The sequence below is a fragment of the Lissotriton helveticus genome, chromosome 9, assembly GCF_964261635.1.
Source record: "Lissotriton helveticus chromosome 9, aLisHel1.1, whole genome shotgun sequence".
Taxonomy (NCBI): domain Eukaryota; kingdom Metazoa; phylum Chordata; class Amphibia; order Caudata; family Salamandridae; genus Lissotriton; species Lissotriton helveticus.
In genome coordinates this window covers 567,509,474-567,530,094 of record NC_136070.1, presented here as the reverse complement: position 1 = coordinate 567,530,094, position 20,621 = coordinate 567,509,474, and the positions used below count along the sequence as shown (strand labels likewise).

General features: G+C 45.7%; 1 protein-coding gene across 2 annotated transcripts; it reads left to right on the top strand.

Annotated features, from left to right (window-relative positions):
* Nucleotides 1-223: 223 nt before the first annotated feature.
* Nucleotides 224-19,370, top strand: SLC3A2 (solute carrier family 3 member 2). Of its 2 annotated transcripts, none has more exons than XM_078660496.1 (10): nt 224-368; nt 2,602-3,023; nt 4,689-4,862; nt 5,151-5,251; nt 8,297-8,365; nt 8,543-8,607; nt 11,515-11,701; nt 12,487-12,630; nt 14,176-14,277; nt 18,543-19,370. In XM_078660496.1, exons 2-10 carry the CDS (start codon nt 2,615-2,617, stop codon nt 18,888-18,890), a joined length of 1,599 nt encoding a protein of 532 aa, XP_078516622.1. In that variant the 5' UTR covers nt 224-368; nt 2,602-2,614; the 3' UTR covers nt 18,891-19,370. The 2 variants fall into 2 exon arrangements, with proteins under 2 accessions (XP_078516622.1, XP_078516623.1); XM_078660497.1 differs by having other exon boundaries at nt 240-1,449; nt 2,331-3,023.
* Nucleotides 19,371-20,621: the final 1,251 nt, after the last annotated feature.

Sequence of the window (20,621 nt, the reverse complement as noted above, 5' to 3'; positions counted from 1 at the left end):
CGCCGTCAGCGGCATGAAGAAAACAACCATGGTGTACTTTCGTCAGACCCCTCCAGGTTTCTTTTAGTCGAGAGCCAGTAAATGGAGCAGGCCCACCCCTCACCCTCCTCTCCACTGCCCCATCTGCTTTGCCCCGAACCCTGGGCAGAGGAGCGTCGCCCCTTCCCGCCTCTAGGGGTGGAGCCCTCGTCTCAGTCTCCTCCTTCTCCTTTATAGATCCGATCCGGGTGGTTTCTTATGCAGAAGGAGAAACAAGCAGCAGAGGTGGCCGTACGTACATCATCAAAGGGAGCTGGAGACAGGAGGCTGGCAGACACCCTTGCACACAACAGACACCTGACGGCGGCCCCATTCTACGCGCAGACTAGGTGAGGGGCGGGCGGGCGGATTAATGGGCGGTGGGATTTTTGTTTTTGTGGTCTGAAATCTAAATCAGAAGTGGTGGTGCTTTGTACAGACCCCGGAGCGAGAGAGCTTGGCATTTCCAGCCGGCAGTAGTGCCCTTTTTTCCCCGGTAGATTTTTGCTCCAACGTTGGGGCACGATGTTTTAGCCTGGTGCCCGGAATATTGCCATCTAATGAAATCGGGTGCTACGTCTTCACTGATATCGGCCGGGATGCGGGCAACAGCATTATGTCTCTCTGTGCCCCAGATGAACAGCGTGGTCAGGATTACACGGCCCTGGTATTCCGCGCACCGACATTTAATAATCCTGGTCGCGGACTTCTGAGTAGCTCTTTGGGCACCGGCATTCGCATTCTCATTCGTTTTACAAATTAAGCACGGGGTGTTGCGATGCCAAAGCCTGCACAGTAGGTTATTGTTTATTAGGTTAGTTCGGCTAGACCCATGTACGCCCCCCACGGCTTCGACCCAAATCCCTCTTTCTGGTCTCTGTATCACCCGCCTACCGCCTGCTTCCTGATGGCCTAGTTTCAGAGATAGTTACACTCATCTGTGAAATGAAATGTCCGCCCATCTCTTTCCCATTAGTCACTGAAGGACCTTCCATTACCGGTAACTAACCAAGGCAATACTCGTAGTGCCTTGAAATATTTACTGTCCTCTCGTTCCCCCCCCCCCCCCCCCGTTCAGAAACGACAGCGTTGTCACCCCCACCCATTCCACTTTGCCTAGGTCGTCTTCCTTGTTCACCCTGTCAGGCCCGCTGGCACACAGTTCACAACTAGACCGTGTACTAACCCTTCAGCCTGGTATTCAAATCTATCTACAGTCACATCTCGAACTGACCCTTCTCCTAAGTCAAACCCATTGCAAGCTCAGAATCCTCGACTGCCTGACCATCCTGGCACAACCACACCTTTATGGTTGGGTGTTTTATCCTACTAGCAACCATTAACTTGCACTCTGTGTTCGGCCGAGGGTAACACCTCAAGACCCGCCACTTACATTTGTGAGCAGTTTAAGTGATCTTTAATAAAAAAAATGTTTAAAAAAAATTCGAAACCTCTTTATTGATTTGATGGTGAAAGGGCATGTATGCGTAGGCTACCATGTACAGAGGACATAATTCCAACAATAATCCCTTAAGGACAATTGGCTCAGCATAAAGCAAGTTCCATAAAGAAACATCAAATAATAAACACAGAACTGCTCCAAGTTGATGGGGGTACACGTTGGGTCCCTCCTATATAGAGAACAGTCAATGAAGAGGCCCCACATTCATTCATTGCCTATGCATTTTTGGGGTTATCTAAAGAACAAAAAGGTGGGGGCAGAAGCACTGGGACGTCAAAATGGCTGTAGCATATGTTGTCTGGTCTATTTATGTTCAGGGTGGCAGGTAATCATTGTTAACCAGTAATTTATGGTTGTGTGCACTAGGTTATCCCAAAGGTTGCTGTTAGGATGTGTCTCCGCCCATGTTGTTTTTCCCGTCTTAAGGCAGTACCTTCCGCATGGGCCCAGTGCTGAAGATCAGCGTGCCATGTCATACAGACTGCTAGAATATATTACACTAAAAATACCTATAATCGGTGGATCAAATAACAGCAATCGTCAGATAAACAACGGGTAACCAGTTTAAGGGTCCTGTTAAGTGTATGGGAAAAATGAAGACTAATATCATAAGGTCAGAGGCCTGAGGGATCAAGTTGTAAGTATGATTCCTCCACTCTAGTTCCATAGCTGGCTAGCAGTGTTGAACCCAACCACTAAGGGTATCAGACCACCTGTGGTTCCACCGCCCTCCTGAGTCTGTCCTCTATGGTCTTGAACCTTGAATGGCTATACAGCCAACCTGGTAAACTGCCTGAGGATGAAGAACAGTCACCCTGCAGTAGCTCTTCTACTCAGTTGATTGCCCCAGCTAGTACATTCCTTCTACATGGCTCCACCGTCTACCTATTTTCACCTTCAGATCCTTCATGGTGGTATAGTCCACTTTGCTTACCCACACTAGCCTCTTGCTCAGCCTTTGGCACTGTTGGGCATTCCCTTTCTCTTTGTCCGCAGTCTCCAGCACCCTCGACACCAACACTTCCACAACCTGTGAAATGATGTCACATTTTTGTCATTTGTGTACACCATAGGTGTATTTTTTATATCAAATTTCTTTGTTTTTGTGTTTCTGCTTTTAGCTGAGAGCAAGCCATGTCCAAGCCAACAGAGGGGGTGGTCCTGGACCTAAAAGATGTGGAGCTGAACGAGATGGACCCCGAGAAGCAGCCCATGGCAACAGCGGCAGCCGGCGAGACCAATGGTGCTCTGAAGGTGAAGGTTCTGGATGATGAGGTGGAGACCAAATTCACCGGGCTGTCCAAGGAGGAGCTGCTGAAGGTGGCAGGCACCGCGGCCTGGGTGCGCACTCGCTGGGCCTTGCTCATCCTCTTCTGGGCCGGCTGGCTAGGTATGCTGGTTGGAGCCGTGATGATCATCGTGCAGGCTCCACGCTGCCGCCAGCTACCCACTCAAGAGTGGTGGCAGAAGGGGGCCATCTATGAGATCGGAGCCGTTGAGGCCTTCCAGGACTCCAACGATGATGGCGTGGGGGACCTGGCAGGTGAGTACCCATCACTCTTGGGTTGGCGGAGAACATGGGAGGGGTGTGTGTACCCACGGGGAGCAGTACTGCTTAGAGTGGTCTATTGATGGCTGAAAAGGACCCTTTGCCATATTGGTGATGTTAAGGTGTGCTAGTGCCATGGCCGCTGAGAGACCTGGGTCGGTGTATAGCTGATTAGAGGCTGCGTCAGCTGTACCCCATAATGGGGAAAGGTGATCAAGGCTACAGGTTGGAATAGGTTTTGTAACAGTGATCGTTAAAATCAAAGCGCAGACTGGTAGATCAGTAGGGCAGGTAGGGTTGTGCGGGTGTGAAGACTACTCTTGTGTTTTAAACTGGAGAATGGAGTTAAAGACTTGTAATTCCCGAATAATTATTAAACCAAACGGATGCGAATGCGCCATTTTCTAAAAAAAAAGTAGCTAATTTTACACATATTCTTATTCGAGGACCAATTTTTCGCCTTTCCAGATTCTCAATAACTTAACGACTCTAAAATACCCGAGCCGAAAAGAAAGATGTCCACTAGCTTAGGTCTACTTACTTCTAGCCTCACAATTTCCAAATATTGAACGAACGTGGATATTTGTGTACCGCCACAGGTCAAAATAAATCCCGCAGGCTTTACCGGGCAGAACACGCTGCGGTCACAGATAGCTTTAGTTCTTATTTTTTGACGTGTCCCTTTCCTGCTGTCTAGCAAGGTCGACAAAATCACTCAGTCACGAGCCAGACCGCTACTGCTGGCCCTGCTCCACAGCACTAAGGGAGAAGTCTCAGGAAATACACGGTGTGACCGGAGGCGCGCGCACTGCTGACGGCGCACACGTGACGCAAGCGCCGGAATAATATGAATGACTAAGCAGGACCGGTTGGAACCGCTTCCCCTTGCAACATTCACACGTCTTGCATCAGCCACGGCTCACAGCGCCCACTGCGTGCCGGGCAGGGTGCTGGGAGGGAAACCGGGGACAAAAAAAGGGGGGGGGGGGGTCAGGCCTAAAAAAAAGGGGGAGGCTTAGGGGAGGGGGTAGTAGAGAAGGAGGGGGAAAGAGGAGGTAGAAAGTCACATCTCGGCCTTGGGACATTCCTTTGCCGTCACAAGGCCAGTCACAGGATACACCAGTCACAGGATACATGGCAGAGACATAAAGTGCATCAGTTAACGATATATGTCTCGGCACCCCCACATTAGCTGGGTCTGCCTAGTGTTTTTGTCGTTCCCCCCTATGATGGGTCGGGCCTGTGCCCCAGCTCGCATTTAGGAATCACTTGTGCAAGATGTCTTATGTATGAAATTGTATATATTTTAACATAAAGATAGCTACCAAAGTTTTTTGTCACTTAGTAGCTCTGCAACCACAAACAACAGCTGTTAATATTTCGCTGCTTCATAGAGTACTTCCCTTATCAACCTCAGAAGGATAAAAGGCTCAGTCAGCAGAACTGTCTCCCCTAAACTCTACATGTTGCAATCTTGCCTCACACCTCTGTACTCTAGTCTCGTTCCAAATTTTGGTCCCCGCATTTCCCTAGGATTGTGTCATATAATACCATACCTACATGCATAGGCCTCCCATCAGCCTAGCCCTTGCCTAATATGAAACTTGCCTTTGCCACATTACATACATCTCACTTGTATCTTTGCCCCGCTCTCCCTAGGTATCAAGCAGCGCATAGATGACCTTGGTGCCTTGAAGGTAAAGGGCTTAGTGATTGGACCCATCCATGCCACGGTGGCCGACAAACCAGAAGAGACCTTCCTGACCCAGATAGACAAGGCCTACGGCACAATGGACAACTTCACACAGCTCCTGGAGACCGCCCGCAAGAAAAGTAAGTACTGGCAACAGGAACCTGTGTTACAGATGTGGATGTTCCACAGTGAAGGTACCCCATGTGTGTAACCAGGAAGAGTACCCAAGGAAACTTAGAGCGGCACCAATTATTAATGTATGAAAAAGTCATATACATTGGTTTGAGATACATGCAGTAAATGACAGCAGTCGTGGGGATGGTTGCTGTATTGTACTTATGATGTTGACACTTCATCGTCCCCTTGTGGCTTCCTCTGCTTACTCTACAGTTCAATGATACCTCTTCCTATCACTCTGTTCGCTGCAGGCATCATGGTCGTCCTGGACCTGACCCCCAACTACAAGGGCGGGAACCCCTGGTTCAACAACGGAACGGTCACGGACAGCATCTTACTGAGCCGAGTAAAGGTTGGTTGAGAGGCAGAGAGATGGGATGGTTGCATGGAAAGATAGATGTTGGTATTTAACGGAACAGAATAAGGAGCCTGATTCAGTGACCCTTGCAGGTTTGGTGGTAGTACCAAAGTGGCCATTAGTGCTACAGCAAAATATGGTATGGTATCCTAAGGAGACAGTTGTGGGGACAATCGCTTTTACCAGGTGACTGAGCAGCAGTACAGAGATGTGGTTGTGGCATTGTAAAAATACAGTCACACACTAGCCCTAGTTAATCAGGGATGGGAACTAGAGGCACAGGGCCTAGGGACTAGCCAGCCTCCAGTACGACATGTAAACACAAATGGGGCTGTCCCTAGTTGGGATTCCTACCGGATTTCTAGAGATGCGTGTCCAGTGGGGGCATCTCACAAAAAGTGAAGGACTGGCCTCACACACCACCTGGTGTCATGCTTCATCATAGGCCCTCCTCGCCCTCTAAAAACTCTGTTTGATAGAGGGCGGGCACACACCTGGAGAGAGGGATGCACTTCTAAACTAAGTGGTGGTCTGTGATTTTGTGAAAAGTGATCTAAAAATCATTACAGTTGTCAATAAACTAATTTAATTAAAGGTACAACTGCATGGCATTAAAAAGAAGTGGGCGGTGATTTGGGAACTAATTATCCCATCACCGTGCTAAATATGGTCAACATGTTTCTGCTTTAGGGTCCCCGGAGAGTACATAGCATTCGTCAGGACCAAATGTTGTTAAAGGGCTCTGCCTTTTTACAATTTGTATAAAGGATCAACCACTAAAAGATCGAGGGTTGTAGGGATCTTTCACCTCGCTAGTGTAGTACTCACACGAAAAACCCCAGGTCACTATCCTACTTACTCCATGGGAGGTCGAGGGTGGAAGAGCCTACTGTGACATTTGTCATCTTCAGCACTTCCAGCCGGGTCTCCTATAGTCATCTGCTTCGCCGACGGGGAGGCGAAGCGGATGACTATAGGAGACACGGCTGGAAGCGCTGAAGATGACAAATGTCACAGTAGGCTCTTTATACAAATTGTAAAAAGGCAGAGCCCTTTAACAACATTTGGTCCTGAAAATGCTATGTACCCTCCTGGTTGAGTCAGCACAGCACTTAAAAATCGTCCTTTTAGGGAGGTGAGTTCCCTAAACTCAAGTGATATTACAGTGACTGACAATCCTATTTGTATTGAATCCAAATTGTATTTACATAGCGCTTACTACCTCCTGACGAGGCATTGAAGGTCTTTATGGGAAGTAAAACACTACTCTGGGTTTAGGATTAGTCCACTGGATATTTAGATTATCTTTGTTCTCCCAGAGAAACCATTCCATACATTTACTTCAGTTTCATTGTGATAAATTAAGGAGTAAGGTCTGAACATTAGTGGGGACTGTGTAAGGAGGAAACGGGTATAGGTTGATGGGCGGGCTGGATTTAACGGTTTTCGGATTGCCCCTCTTTAAATGGCGACCACAGCAGTGGCAAATTTCCTGTCACTTTAACGTGAGGTATTTCCTTTGCTGTTTTTTCCAGCTCATCCGGCATTTTGTTCAAAGCATTCACTTGCTTAGTAGGCATTTCTGTAAAAGTCGTTCCTGTTCTTTGAGCGGTCTCTCATAATTAACTTCTATGTGCCAAGTAAACAACCCCATTTTGCAGGCAAGTGTGATGATTTTTTTTTTAACTGACTGCGGTGTGATCGCAAACTGGGCACAGGCACTGACAGCAAACATACTCCCAGATGCATCAAAGTTATGTTTTGCGAGTCCTTAATAGCGAATTTTAAGGATTCGCTATTAAAGACTCGCAAAACGGGATGCATGTAGGAATCGCAATGTTATTTGCGATTCCTTCTGATTCCTTATTTGCGATTCGCTAATTGCTAATCGCAAATAATGAATGCCTTTCCCATTCATTCCTACAGGCCTAAAGGCCCATAGGAATGAATGGGAAGTCATTCCTTATTTGCAATTAGCGAATCGCAAATGTGCCGCAATTTCAAGGGTGCCAGGGTGTGAAATGGTAATGTTCACTGGTGTTGCGCACACACATGTCCCAAGGACATGTGTGTGTGTAATATACAACTTAGAAAAATGCACCAAAGTGCATATTTCTAAGTTTTTGCTATTTACCACGTAGTTTGAATTCGCGGTAAATAGCGACCCCAGATTGCGAATTCGCATTCTTGGAATGGTTCATGAATTGCATTTAAGGAATCGCAAATTGCGATTCCTTAAATGCAATCGCAATTTGAGAACTCGCAATTATTTGCGAAGTCTTAAATTGCGAGTGCATGAACCCTTGATGCATCTCAAATGCCATTTTTGCGGGCGCAAACAGCCGAATTTTGAGATTCGCACCGTTTGCGCTCACAAAAATGTTTGATGCATCTACCTGATAGTTCCAAACACCAGAGCCTCCTCGTCACTTAGACATAGCATAACTAAGGAGGAATTTACGTGGGGAGAAAAAACTAAACTGGAATTCTGACTCCCATCAGGCGCAAACTGTGACTTTTAGTTCCAGGAGCGATGGCTTGTTTGGGCCTCCTGCCCTCCATAAGTCAGTGAAGAGGAGAAACAGCAGAGGCCTCTGTATCTGGGATGCTGAGGAGGGCAATGCTGTTGTTGAGAATGAGTTTTTTGTTTAGCTTTCACTCTTGCAAAATGGCCATGGACAAGCAGTCAGTATAGGATTTAGATGCAGGGTGGTGTGTGGCGCATGTTGGAGGCAAGGAGCGTGAGACTGGATCTAGGCATGGGATTACATATATAGGGTCTCTACTCTCTAGTCTAGGTAGGCGGTAGGCCTTATGTGGGATACAGTACAATAGCTGAAGGGTTATTGCGGTCGCGTTAAATGGCACACGCTCCGCACATCGTAGTGCTGAGGGCGGCAGGAGCTGGGCCAGTGTTGCTGGCACGAAGGCGGCAGGGCACGCGGCGGGGGCTGCGTGTAGCTCAGGTCAGGCAGCATGTAGGCCAAGCTGCAGGTGGTGCTGCACGTGCCCTCTCACGCATTTTCTCATTCCCAACAGGATGCTCTGAATTTCTGGCTGGAGAAAGGTGTGGCAGGTATCCGCCTGGGAGGTGCTGAGCAACTACAGGTAAGCTATACTTTATTTTTTTAATATATATAAAGTGCCTGAAGCAGGCAGCTAGACATTTTGGAACAGTTAATGAGGGATGGCAGCTGAGGGGGCGGGAGGGTAATACCTGCACACCCTGCATTTTACAACTTTTCTCATGCGCTGAGTGATGACAACCTTGTCTCGTGCTTGCAGGGCCTGGACGTGCTGGAGGAGTGGAACAACGTGACTGCAAATTATAGCACGGAGGAAAAGAGCCGGTGAGTGCACGCCCCAGTACCCTGCGCCACAAGGCGGGGCCCGGGGCCTCACGCCCCTACAGTGTGTATGAAGAGTGGGTGCGGGGCCTGAGCTTCCCCAGCTGATCCGCAGAAATGGAGCCGTGGGCCTGATGCCCATCCCCTCATATACTCCACAGCGCAGAGGAAGATGCTGGCGTGTCCCAGTAACCCTACACTGCATGTCTAGTTCGAGTCAAAGAAGAACGCTGTGCCCCACGCTAAGGAGAGACTCCAGGGACCGAGCCTCCACACAGAGCATGCCTAGGCTCATCTATACGGTCTTAGCTTCCAGTGGTGCAGCAGGTGCAGTGGCACCGGGTCCCAGAGCCCTAAGGAGTCTAAAAAATCTTGATTATTGCTGTATTTTGCTGTATTTTATAATTAAAACAACAGCCGGGCTGGGGGGGGGGGTGCATTTCTATCCTCATACTAGGGCTCTTGGCCACACTGGCTACACAACTCGATACTGCAGCCCAGGGCGCGGAGGGGGCCTAGGGTGTAGGCCTCGCTACAATGCACCCATGGAAATCCAGGCTCCTCTCTTGCGGCCCTGGTTTGTCTGCGCAGAGAATGTACCTTCATTAAGTTCCTACTTGATACCTTTTTCGACTTGACCCCAGATCGTCTCTCCAGAGAGACTCTTAGCTGCTGCTGTCCTCACTGAAGATAAAACAATATTTTGTATTCTTAACAAGTTTGGAGCAATCTCGCATATGGTTGCATACAAACACAGGCGATTCAAGCTCAGATTATGTGTTCTCTATGCGTGTAAACAGCTAAACACCGAACATTATTGCCACAAAACTCCGGCATATGAATGAGATTTGTAACAGTTAACCTATTTCAAGAAATTTAGGAATATACTTATACATAAATTTAAATAAAAAAGTAGTGTCCAGTCGTGAAAAACTCTGGGAATAACTGACTTAAGTATCCCCCCCTGGGAACTAACCTCTCAGATCTGCTCAGTTTCCTTGATTGAAAAAGATTGTATCTGATCCAACCACCCTGAGAGTATATGCTACTGATCAAAACAGATCTTCACTAGAGATGTCACAATTTCCTCTTTGTCATTCTGGGGGGGGGGGGGGTGGACACAACTAGTAGCCTAGCTTTTACCGGGATTCATTCGTGAATTTTCCAACTTTGTCAAGTTCAATCTTTATTATGCTTTGGAACTCCTTGGAGGTCCACATAAAGAAAAAATACAATACAAAAATACCATTCACAGCGAAAATAGACAAATCAAAGCAATTGCAATTACTAGAACACAAAGTGACATATTATTAGACACGCCAATCTTCAGTAAATTTCTAAAAAACATTAAAAAAAATTAAAGATATGAAAACAAAATCTCTCATTAGGGGGATTATATAAAGCACACATAAAAGAATTCACATTTAGAATACCCATTTGCAAGCATATTTGTCTTAGCCATTTGCTGCGATAGGGACGCAGCGCTGGGCATATAAAAAGTACATGTATTCGATCTTGAATAGAATGATGACAAAAATTGCGGATTGCAGATACTCCATGCCATTTAAACAAAAGATTATTTAGGGGTAACAAATCTTGTCTCAGTAAAAACCAGAATCTCCGAATACCATGAGATAAGTTCCAAGTAGCGTAAGGTTGGGCGGATTTTCTTGCGAATGAATCAGTAAGAAGATTAACACCCTTCTTATCGGAAATAGCAGTAAAGTCTAGTCTATAACTAAGGTCCCATGTAGCATCTTTCAGGACAGACTTTAACTGGGATACAGATAAAGAAAAGAGAGTACTCTCTTCCAACTGCAAGAGGGATACAGCCTTTCTAAAATTGCTAACAATCAAGGAGTGTTCCCCTAAACCTCCCAATAGTTCAGTCCTTAGAAGGAACCTCATAGTCCCCTCTTCTCCTCTGGCTATGCTTGCGACCCAGCGTACCACAGCCGCCAGGCCCTGCACCCAGCTGCTGCGCAAACCAAACTCAAGTCTGCAAGCTGCCACGGAGCAGGCAGAACTGACAGAAGATATACTTCTTAGCAATTTCCCCTCCACCTTATTTAAAAAATCCCAGTGCTTGATATCAATTAATTCTAAGCCATATAGAAGGGTGGATGGGACCTTTGCCCTAAAGACCTCCAGTAAATGAAAAAAATGCCTTTTTCCCAGTGCCGAATACAGAGAATTTAAGCTTCTTCCTTGAGCTAATGCCTTACGGACACTGTTATCGATATGGGATTTGGCACTTAAATTATCACAAATTACTTTTCCAAGAAAAACGTAATTCTTTACAACCTCCAGTTTGTCATCTCCCACAGACCAGGTAAAATTCCTAAATTTATGTTTTTTCCGGCCTGCGATGCACATAATTTTACTCTTACTTGCATAAATTTTTAGGAAATGATCAACTGCATACTGATGTAGAGCAAGGAGGCGTTTAGCCAACTTTGTCATCTGGCACAACACACCTGCTTTATGAAGTAGTGGTATTGTATTACATTTTTATTTATATAGCACTTGCTACCCCTAGCAAGGCGTTGACGTTCCTTTTGGTGAGCAGCTCGCTGCTCTGGGACTTGATTCATCTTCCTTTCAACAACAGTATGTGGGCACCTTGGTTCCGCTGTAATGACTTGTCTCGTAAAATAGTATGATAAAGAGAAAGGAATACCATGCTTACCATTTGAAAAGAACAAGATCACAGTTATTTTATGTTCCGAAATCCAACTGAAGAAAATTGTATTTAATTTGAGTTCTCCCTTAAATTATTGGGATTATTGATTCTGCTAAATAGTACCATACCTGGGTTGTAGGTATCTTTAAGATGTGCTGGTTATGTATACCTGTTCAGTGCAGCAGCTTCATTTACTGAGTGATATTCCTCCTTTTTACCTCTTTCAGGGTCCTCATTGCAGTGACTGATATCTCCAAAACTGTGGACATCCTTGCACTAGTGAACCAGACAAGCTCTGCGTTCCTGTCCAGGCGCTACCTCCTCAGTGACTCAGAACGACTCACCGCATCTGAACTCTCCCAAAAAATCTGGGAGTACCTGGAGGCAGCCGGGCAGCGCTGGACATGCTGGAGTGTAAGTTTGGGTGATGGACTGTGATAGCCGTGCAATCCATGGCACAGCTCTGCTGCCTGAGAGCCAAGCATGTAACATATGTGTAAAGTGAGGCACAGCTCTTTTCTCTTAGGCCTGATCAAGTACAGTTTTTGTAACCCGAGAGATAGATCTGCTGTCTGAGCTTGTAAGATCTGTGCCACCTGCGGCATAACTGAGGTCTGAGCACTTGTACAGTTTTAACTTGAGGGATAGCTTTGCTGTCCGAGCCAGTAAGATGTGTAACTGAGGTGGGAGCAAGAATTCACATCTTCCACATTTTGATGTGCTTATTTCCCATATGTATCATTTTGAAATCTATCAGGCGGAGCCTTATATGTTGTTTATATACATTGATGCTATGTATGTCCCCTGTCTTATTGACCTTCTTGTCTCTAAAATGTAAGCGCTCTGATACCCCTGGGTCCAGCTAGAGCTATATAAAGCCTCTAAAATAAATAAATACATGGGTTGCTCTGCTGTTTAAAGCCCAACCATGTATGGTCTTTGTAACCTGAGGGATAGCTCTGAGGCCTAAGCCTTTAGGAGCTATGTTACCTGACAAGAGAGCTCAGCTGTCCGAGAGGGCTCATGTAAGATTTCTGTAGCTTAGGGATTACTTAAAGAGAAAGTGGCCTGTAGCCTAAGTGATAGCTCTGCTGTCTTAGGCCGGTGTTGTTGGAGTGGGTACACGTGGTGGCGAGGTACTAGAATATGCTGTTCTGTAATGGTGTATTAACCAGGTTTTTGTGTTTATTTCTCCACAGGTTGGCGGTGGAAAGGTGGGTCACATGGCCTCCCTCGTACAGGAGGACCTGCTGCGGCTTTACAACATCCTCCTCTTCACACTGCCAGGAACGCCTTTCACCAACTACGGAGACGAGATCGGACTCAAGGATCTGCCAGGGCAGGTAAGGCTGTCCCCGGGAGTATCAGATTGCATGTGTGCGTGCTGCATCACAAGGGGCGATACTCTTCGACATAACTGTGTGTGTGTTCTGTGATGTCACAAGGTGCAGCTCTCATAACCACGTGATTTCAGAAAGCAGGGCACAAGTCCTAAAAAAAGAAGTGGGGGGGACGCTGACGTCACAACATGAAGTGACATCACAAAAGGTGGCTTGTACCATCAGACTCATTGCCTCCCCTCCCTCACCCCTTAACAAATGGAGCCACACATTCACTCTTTGGCCTCTCTGGGGCATTCACGCTTTGGCCTCTCTGGGGCGAGATCTCGCCCCAGAGAGGCCGAGATCTCGCCCCAGAGAGGCCAAAGAGTGAATGTGTGGCTCCATTTGCTCCAGTTATCGAGCCCCCGGTAAAATAAGTGGGGGGACGCCGTCCACCCGCGTGGTACCCCACCTCGAGCCCCGTCAGAAAGCATCCATGACTGCCTAAAGAAGCTGTAGAACACCCCACACCCTGTGATGTTATAGAGAGCCTTGTTTGTGATGCGAGTGCTTGCGACGTCACCAGCTGTAGGTGTGTTGCAACTTCACGATGCGTGAGTATTTGTGAGGTCACAAGGTGGACCGTTAAGTGGTGTCCCAGGACATGTGCTCTATATCACTAGGTGTAGACTTCAATGACGTCACATGGCGTGGGTGTTCTGCCACTTCCTTAGGCATGAGTGCTGTCTGACGTCAGGTAGTGTGGTTCTCTGTGGCAGCACATAGCAGTGGAACTCTGAGGTCAACACCTTGGCAGTCTTTGATGCCACAATGCGTGGGTGCTCTCTGATGCCACTCTGTTGGTGCTTCAAACGCCATGCTGCAGGGTGCAATCTAGGCGTCTCTGTGACGTCACAAATATTTTCACTGTCTTTGTGTAGTAAAATAAAAGTGCGGCTTCAAGTCCAATTATCTGTGAAGTAGAACACGAATAGACCGCACTTTTTTCACATCCATAACCATGAAGCCTATTCAGATTAATTAGGTGTTTGATGTTTGCCATTTGTATGTGGTGGAAGTAACGGCTGGTACTATTACACATTTAATGGCACTTAATTTACTGACCTTGGATGGATGAAAGATTGAATTGACCCCGTTAGGATTCAAATGTATGACCTGCAGATGGCAAAGGGGGCGATCATTTGTTTCACTGAGCCATTTGATCAGCAAGAATAGACAAACAGAAAGTGCCCCTGCACACCTAGACCACACTGGTTCCTGCTTCATGGATCTCCAGGGCTGCTTAATTTTTCTTTTTTTACTAAGCACTTCGTGTTCGTTTGTTTATATGTATGTTTGTATGTATATATGATTACTTGGTAAAGGGCATCTTTTCACTCCAAAGGATGAATGTGTTAAGGTGGGATTTAATTGTGTGCCATTTCTTCTTTAAATGTAGCCCCTTTTTCTTTCCCAAATATCTCCTCCCTCCTCCTACCTCAGTCTTGCCTTAAGCAGTGTAATAACTTATTTCATGGACAATTTTTGGTTTGTCTAATCCCACAGCCCGCAAATCCCACCATGCACTGGGATGATACGGAAACACATGGGTTCTCCTCCAAGTCATCACACGACCATGCGGACGTGAACCAGAACATCTCTGTGAAGGTGGGTGCGGTTCTGAATGGAGGGGAGCTGGGAGTCTGGAGAGTAAGGAGCAGGGGCTGGGGAGGATGCCTCATCCCCAGTGATATGTTCAGTGGGTGCCGCGCAATCCCTGTGCCCCCAGCACCCAAAGACAGGATGGGGTCTTGGAATTGGAGTCTGTGGTGTCCTCCTGCGTTCCATGACATGAGATGAGCATTGTGTAATTCTAGGAGCTTTTGGGAGGGGTGTGTAGCCTCCACTTCTGCATGGCAGGATTTTGTGTTTTCATTGACCGGGAAGGCTGACCAGTCCCTCACAACTGACTGACAGCAGGACTTGTACCTCACTTGTCACAATCAACAGAGCTATCCCTCGCTTAGCAAGCAGAAGTGTACATGTATTCTGCTGATGTAGCGTTGCTCACTGGTGCCAGGAGTTACTTGCCACGAAGACCAAAGATTTGTCTTACTTGTCCGTCAACCTCTAAGTGCAGACCAGTCGCACCATATACCTCCATGTCTCACATCAATGTCATTTATCCACTCGAATTGCTGTTTACCATCTATCTACACAAATTTGGGAGAGGTACCTTTCTATCCAAAAGGGACTGTCATCTATCAATTGAAACAAGAAAGGATCTCTTTTGTATCACCCACTCTCAAAAACCATCCAACACCGTAAGTCTTATTTAAGTAAAAAGAACCCCCGCGCCCCCAACATGGTATACAGTATATTTTAACTTTAAATATGTAAAGGTTTACCAATTTTTAATAAACTAGACATTTTTACATGAAACAGTGTTCAGTGTCAAGACAGTGGGGTGCATGGAAGGGAAGGTTGAGATTTTCTTTTTACTTACTTGAGATATACAGTGTCGGGTGGTTTTTGATAGAGAGAGTGAGTGATACCAAAGGGATCCGTTCTTGTTTCAAAATATAAATACCATCTATCTACCTCCCCACACACGACTGTCTATATGTGGTTCAGTGACCATTCATCCACTAATTCATCTAGGGAGCCTCTAGAGGTCACAACATCTGCGGATAGATTCATCATACTAAAATCGGCTCGCAAAGGGCCAGATTCTGAGAATCTGGCCCTTTGCGAGTGCTATTTTTGCATTTGGGATTCATCATCCCAAATGCAAAAATCGCTATTTGCGAAATCGCATATTTGCGAGGAATTACATTTAAGGAATCTCTATTTGAGATTCCTTAAATGCAATTCATCAACCATTTTCAATTTGTGAAATCGCAATTTCTGGCCGCTATTTACCACGAAGTCAGACTTCGTGGTAAATAGCGAAAACTCAGAAAAATGCACTTAAGTGCATTTTTCTGAGTGGTATGTTACACACACAGATGTCCTTTGGACATGTGTGTGCGCAACATCTGGCTACATTTGCTTTTCAGGGGTGCTACCCCCTGGCACCCTTGAAATCGCATCCTTATTTGCGATTAGTAAATTGCTGATCGCAAATAAGGAATAAATCCCCATTCATTCCTATAGGAATGAATGGGGATTAGCAATTTGTTAATCGCAAATGAGGAAGATGTAGGAATCGCAATATTTTTTGCAATTCCTACATGCAAGTCCTTAATAGCGATTCCTTATGAATCGCTATTAAGGACTCGCAAAACTGGATAATGATGAATCTAGCTGATTGCCTTTAGTACCATTGTCCTAGAATACACGTCACCCACACCTTCTCCTGCCAGGTGAAGGTGGCATGTGTCACCTTCCCACAGAACCCCCTCTTTGGATTAACTGACAGAGACCTCTCTCTGCCCCCAAGATCTGAATGCACCAAGGCCTGTGGATTGGTCGTGTACGGCAACAGCACAGAGGGAAGCGTGTTTGTTGAGGCAGATTGTGGCTTCCGGCCAGTTCCCGAATACTTCAGAGAAGGGAATGTTTGTTCAGGTTTCACCCCCCTCTGGCCTGGACGTTCCTGTGAAGTCTCGAGAGAAGAAGGGGACGGAAGTTGGGCGGGAGTTGACGTTTTGAGAAGGAAATTAACAGGCTGAAGCTGGCGAAAATATACAGCGGGGTGCAGTTGCCATTTGTAAAGTAGGGAAATTCCTGCTGGGCAGTGGCGGTGCACCGAAGGCCAGCAACAACCGACAGGGGAAAAAGCTGATTACCCAAAATAGTGGTCAAGGTATTGAAAACGCAGGCCCCCTGCTACCACCCGGGAACAATGGGCCTACCCGAGAGCACGGCTTGCAGTCATTTAGCGTATACGGCCATCCTTTCCACCACCCAAAAGTTTAATTTTATAAATGAATCCGACTCACACCTTTGTCACACAACTTTCACGTAGATCCTGCCTGTTTAGGGCTCATTTTAATCGCGCAGACCTCGTCGAAACGACAAGGGGAAACATTACTTTACCCACTGGTATTTATATTGCGTTGCTATAGCTACCCGACAAATCACTTTTCATTACAAGAGCGCCAGGAGAAGTTAAAAAAAAGCGTACAAGTGGGGATTTACATTACACAATCATTACATTTTACTTAAGTACAATGGCATTTTACTTATTAAGGCACAGGGAGGGTTATATTCCTAGAATCACGCGAATTTTCAGACAAGTGCCAACAAGGCTGGGATTGGAACCTAAATCCTCGTGTTCCAAATTAAGCAGTTTAGCTGCGATAGCATCAGGAGTTTCACAATTGTGCTTTGTGTGATGTCTGCCTGTGACCTTGTCCACTTTATCACTTCTTTAAGAAAGGAGTTAGTTTCCACTCTTTTGACGACAATGCGAGCCTCTGAGTGCTTTTTTATCGACTAGTTTTGCAAAGTGTTAAACTTCACCTCAGAGTGATGGAAGAGAAAGAAAAACAAAATTAAGTCATGAAAGTTGGAAACGCAATGAGAGTTCAGCCTGGTGGTTAGGATGGGCCCAGATCCGAAATGCTTCTATCGCTTCCTCGATAGTTTTAGTTAGTGTTAGACTTAATTAAAAGCTTGTGTAAAAAGATGAAAAGAAAGAGGGGGTTGTGGCCAGAGCTGTCTTCTTGCGACTTGGGGAGCGAGGTTCGAGTCCTAGCGTCATATCAACATTATGTGATTCTGGGCACATTCCTTGACATCCCGATGCCTAACAAAAAAATCACCTTGTAATTAACCCCCAGATTCATCAAGAACACATTTTGCTAATCCTTAATAGCGAAAAATACCGAATCGCTATTAAGGAATAGCAAAATGCTATGAATCAAGAAATCACTAATAAAATAGCGAATTCTTAATTAGCGATTTTTGCATTTGGGATGATGCATCCCAAATTCAAAAATACCGCTTGCAAAGGACCAGATTCTCAGAATCTGCATATAGATTCATCAAAGTCCCGTTTTGCGAGTCTGTAATAGCTATTATTAAGGAATCGCTATTACAGATTCGCAAAACGGGATTCATGTCCAAATCGCAATTTATTTTGCGATTCCTACAGCTTCCTTATTTGCGATTAGCTAATTGCTAATCGCAAATAAGGAATAACTCCCCATTCAAGCCCATAGGAATGAATGGGAAGACATATCAATGTGCGAATCGCTATTAGCGAATCGCATTTTGAGTTTGCGATTTCAAGGGTGCAGGGGTGTCCAAAGGACACCCTGTTGCACCTCTGAAATGATATTGGGTGCTGGTGTTACGCACACACATGTCCCATGGACATGTGTGTGTGTAACATACAACTTAGAAAAATGCACTTAAGTGCATTTTTCTAAGTTTCCGCTATTTACCACGAGGTTTGACTTCGCGGTAAATAGCGGCCAAAAATAGCGAATTCGCAATTTTTAAATGTTTCATGAATAGCATTTAAGGAATCTCTAATTGAGATTCCTTAAATGCGATTGCAATTTGAAAAATCATAGCGATTTTTCAAATTGCGAATTCATGATCCATTGATGAATCTCAAATGCCATTTTTGCGGGCGCAAACGGACGATTTTTGCGATTCGCACCATTTGCGCTCGCAAAAATGCTTGATGAATTTACCTGTTAGCCCTTTGCGAGCGGATTTTCGTTTGATGAATCTGGCTGTAATTTTCTTGGGTCGAGTTCGCGCTATATGAAACTGAAAAAAAAAAGTTTGGTCTTAATGATTGTTCTGAACCGATGGGATCCCAGGGTCGAAGAAGCTCTTATAAAGATGCGGTTTGTAGCCCCACACGGACCTTCCACCACGTTGTTGTCTCTTGAAGGGGTTTTGTTGAATTAAGGTGTTGTGTAAAGTATCTTGCTAGTCACTGACTGACGTCTTTTACCCTTTCCTCCTCGCAGGCGGAGAGCGCCGACAAGGACTCCCTGCTGTCGCTCTTCAAGGCACTCAGTGAGCGGAAGGGGAAGGAGCGCTCCCTGGTGCACGGGGACTTCATACCGCTACAGCCACCGCCATCCCCACACGTCTACGCCTACATGCGCGTCTGGGACCAGAACGATCGCTTCCTGGTGGCCCTGAACCTGGGCCCAGAGAAGACCACTGTAGCGCTGCGGCACGAGCAGTTGCCCGAAAGCGCTACCCTGGTTCTGAGCTCCGACCCGCAGCGCCAAGAAGGCTCGGTGGAGCTGCACAAGCTGGAGCTGGCGCCTTCTGAGGGGGTGCTGATCAAGTTCCCATATACGGCCTAATATTTGACCCTCTGCTGGCCTTACCACACATTCCACTGGGGACGCCCTGCTGCTCCTGAAACAGAGCCCCTCCCCCACTACCTCCACGACACACTCCAAGATATCACCGGCTGCAGCTTATTTGAGTTTATAGAGAATTTTACGAGCTCAGAGCTCCACGTGTGTTTTTTTTGTTAGTGGATTTTAATTGTATGTTATGCAAGTCTGATAAAGTCGCCAGGAACAACTTGGAGAGATGGCGCTGAGTTCTAAGGCAAAAAAACGAGCTGCAATCAATTTTTATTTTACAGGATAAAAATAAGTGAGTCTGTTATAGTATAGTGTGACCGTCTACAGCGCCGCTTACTACATACAGTGTACTCTGTAGACAAGAGCACTGTCGATTGAGAGAAATGCTGTTTTTATGGGAGTGCTCTGTTTCATGACCCGACCGGACGAGCCTCAAAAGCTAACACGTTCCATTAAAGAAGGATATTTCTACAACGTGTCCGTCTCTTTCTTTGGGGCCGTTTTCTCTGTTTAGTGAGCTGAGGTTTTGAGCGTCTGTTAACCCACTGGCAAATCAAGGGTGCCACGAGCCCTCACGAAAACACGGAAAATGGGTCCTTAACCTGGTTTGACCGTTAAAGACAACCGTCAAATGTTTCCCCTCGCGACACTGGCCCTAGTGCTACTGGCTGCACCGTTGAGAGATACCCCCATGAATTAGTTGAGAGATACCCCCATGAATTAGTTGAGAGATACCCCCATGAATTTGTTGAGAGATACCCCCATGAATTTGTTGAGAGATACCCCCATGAATTTTAGCTGCTACATATGCACGTCAAGGGCCTAAGCACATTGGAAACTAAAATAATTGAACGTGGAACCATAAAAATGCATACAAATAAAAAAGCGTACTATTAAACAATTGATTTTTAAATTAGTACACAAGATTATATACCTGCACTGAGTGATAGTTTAATAAAAAATATTTTCTAATCCTATAGAGAGTTTTAAAAAGGATATCTCCTCTATAAAAGCTGTTACTGCAGTGTGGGATGTGTTCTATAGCAATAACATCATCTAAACTGAAGCAAAGTTGTAGCCTAATGCGTTATAAACAATATTTTGATGTCCTCCCAAAATTTGCAGTCACTGAAAAGGGATCATAGTGAGATGATGTGCCCAAATTATACAAGGTGGTTTAGCTGGGATCTGAGTGTGCATATCATATACTGGACATAATTTATAGCTAGCTTTACACCAAAGAAAAATGCTTTATGCAGTTTAGTCTTTCAGAAAGAGTACTGATGGTTTTATTGACTTGCACATATCAATTTCACATCAAAATTCAATTAGACCATATATAAGCCGGGCCACTGGAATCGTGCAATTTTGAGGCCACCACGTTTTTCGTATACTTTTGGATTTGCCAAATAATCCATCATCTGCTGCATAATCTCAGATTTCAGCCCAAAAATTGTTTGGGGTGGGGTCTCAAACGGACCAGAAGTTATTAAAACATGCAGCAGCACGTGTTGTGCAGAAGACCCTTTCCAAAGATTGACTGGTCACCTTTCTGTTCCTTACTTCTGTATTTGTGTAGAAGTGGTATTAATAATGTGAAAGCTTTGAAAAGAAAGTGGTAACAAAAATGTAAAAAAACAATGAGGTAAGGCAAAACCTGTGCCGCATTACTCCGCCTAACTTATCTTTTCTTCCCCATAATTCAGTCCTACTGTGGTCCTC

Coding starts and splice junctions, on each gene's coding strand:
- SLC3A2 (XM_078660496.1), top strand. CDS start 2,615: ATGTCCAAGCCAACAGAGGGGGTGGTCCTGGACCTAAAAGATGTGGAG. Junction 8,608..11,514: donor AGCACGGAGGAAAAGAGCCG/GTGAGTGCACGC, acceptor TACCTCTTTCAG/GGTCCTCATTGCAGTGACTG. Junction 12,631..14,175: donor TCAAGGATCTGCCAGGGCAG/GTAAGGCTGTCC, acceptor CTAATCCCACAG/CCCGCAAATCCCACCATGCA.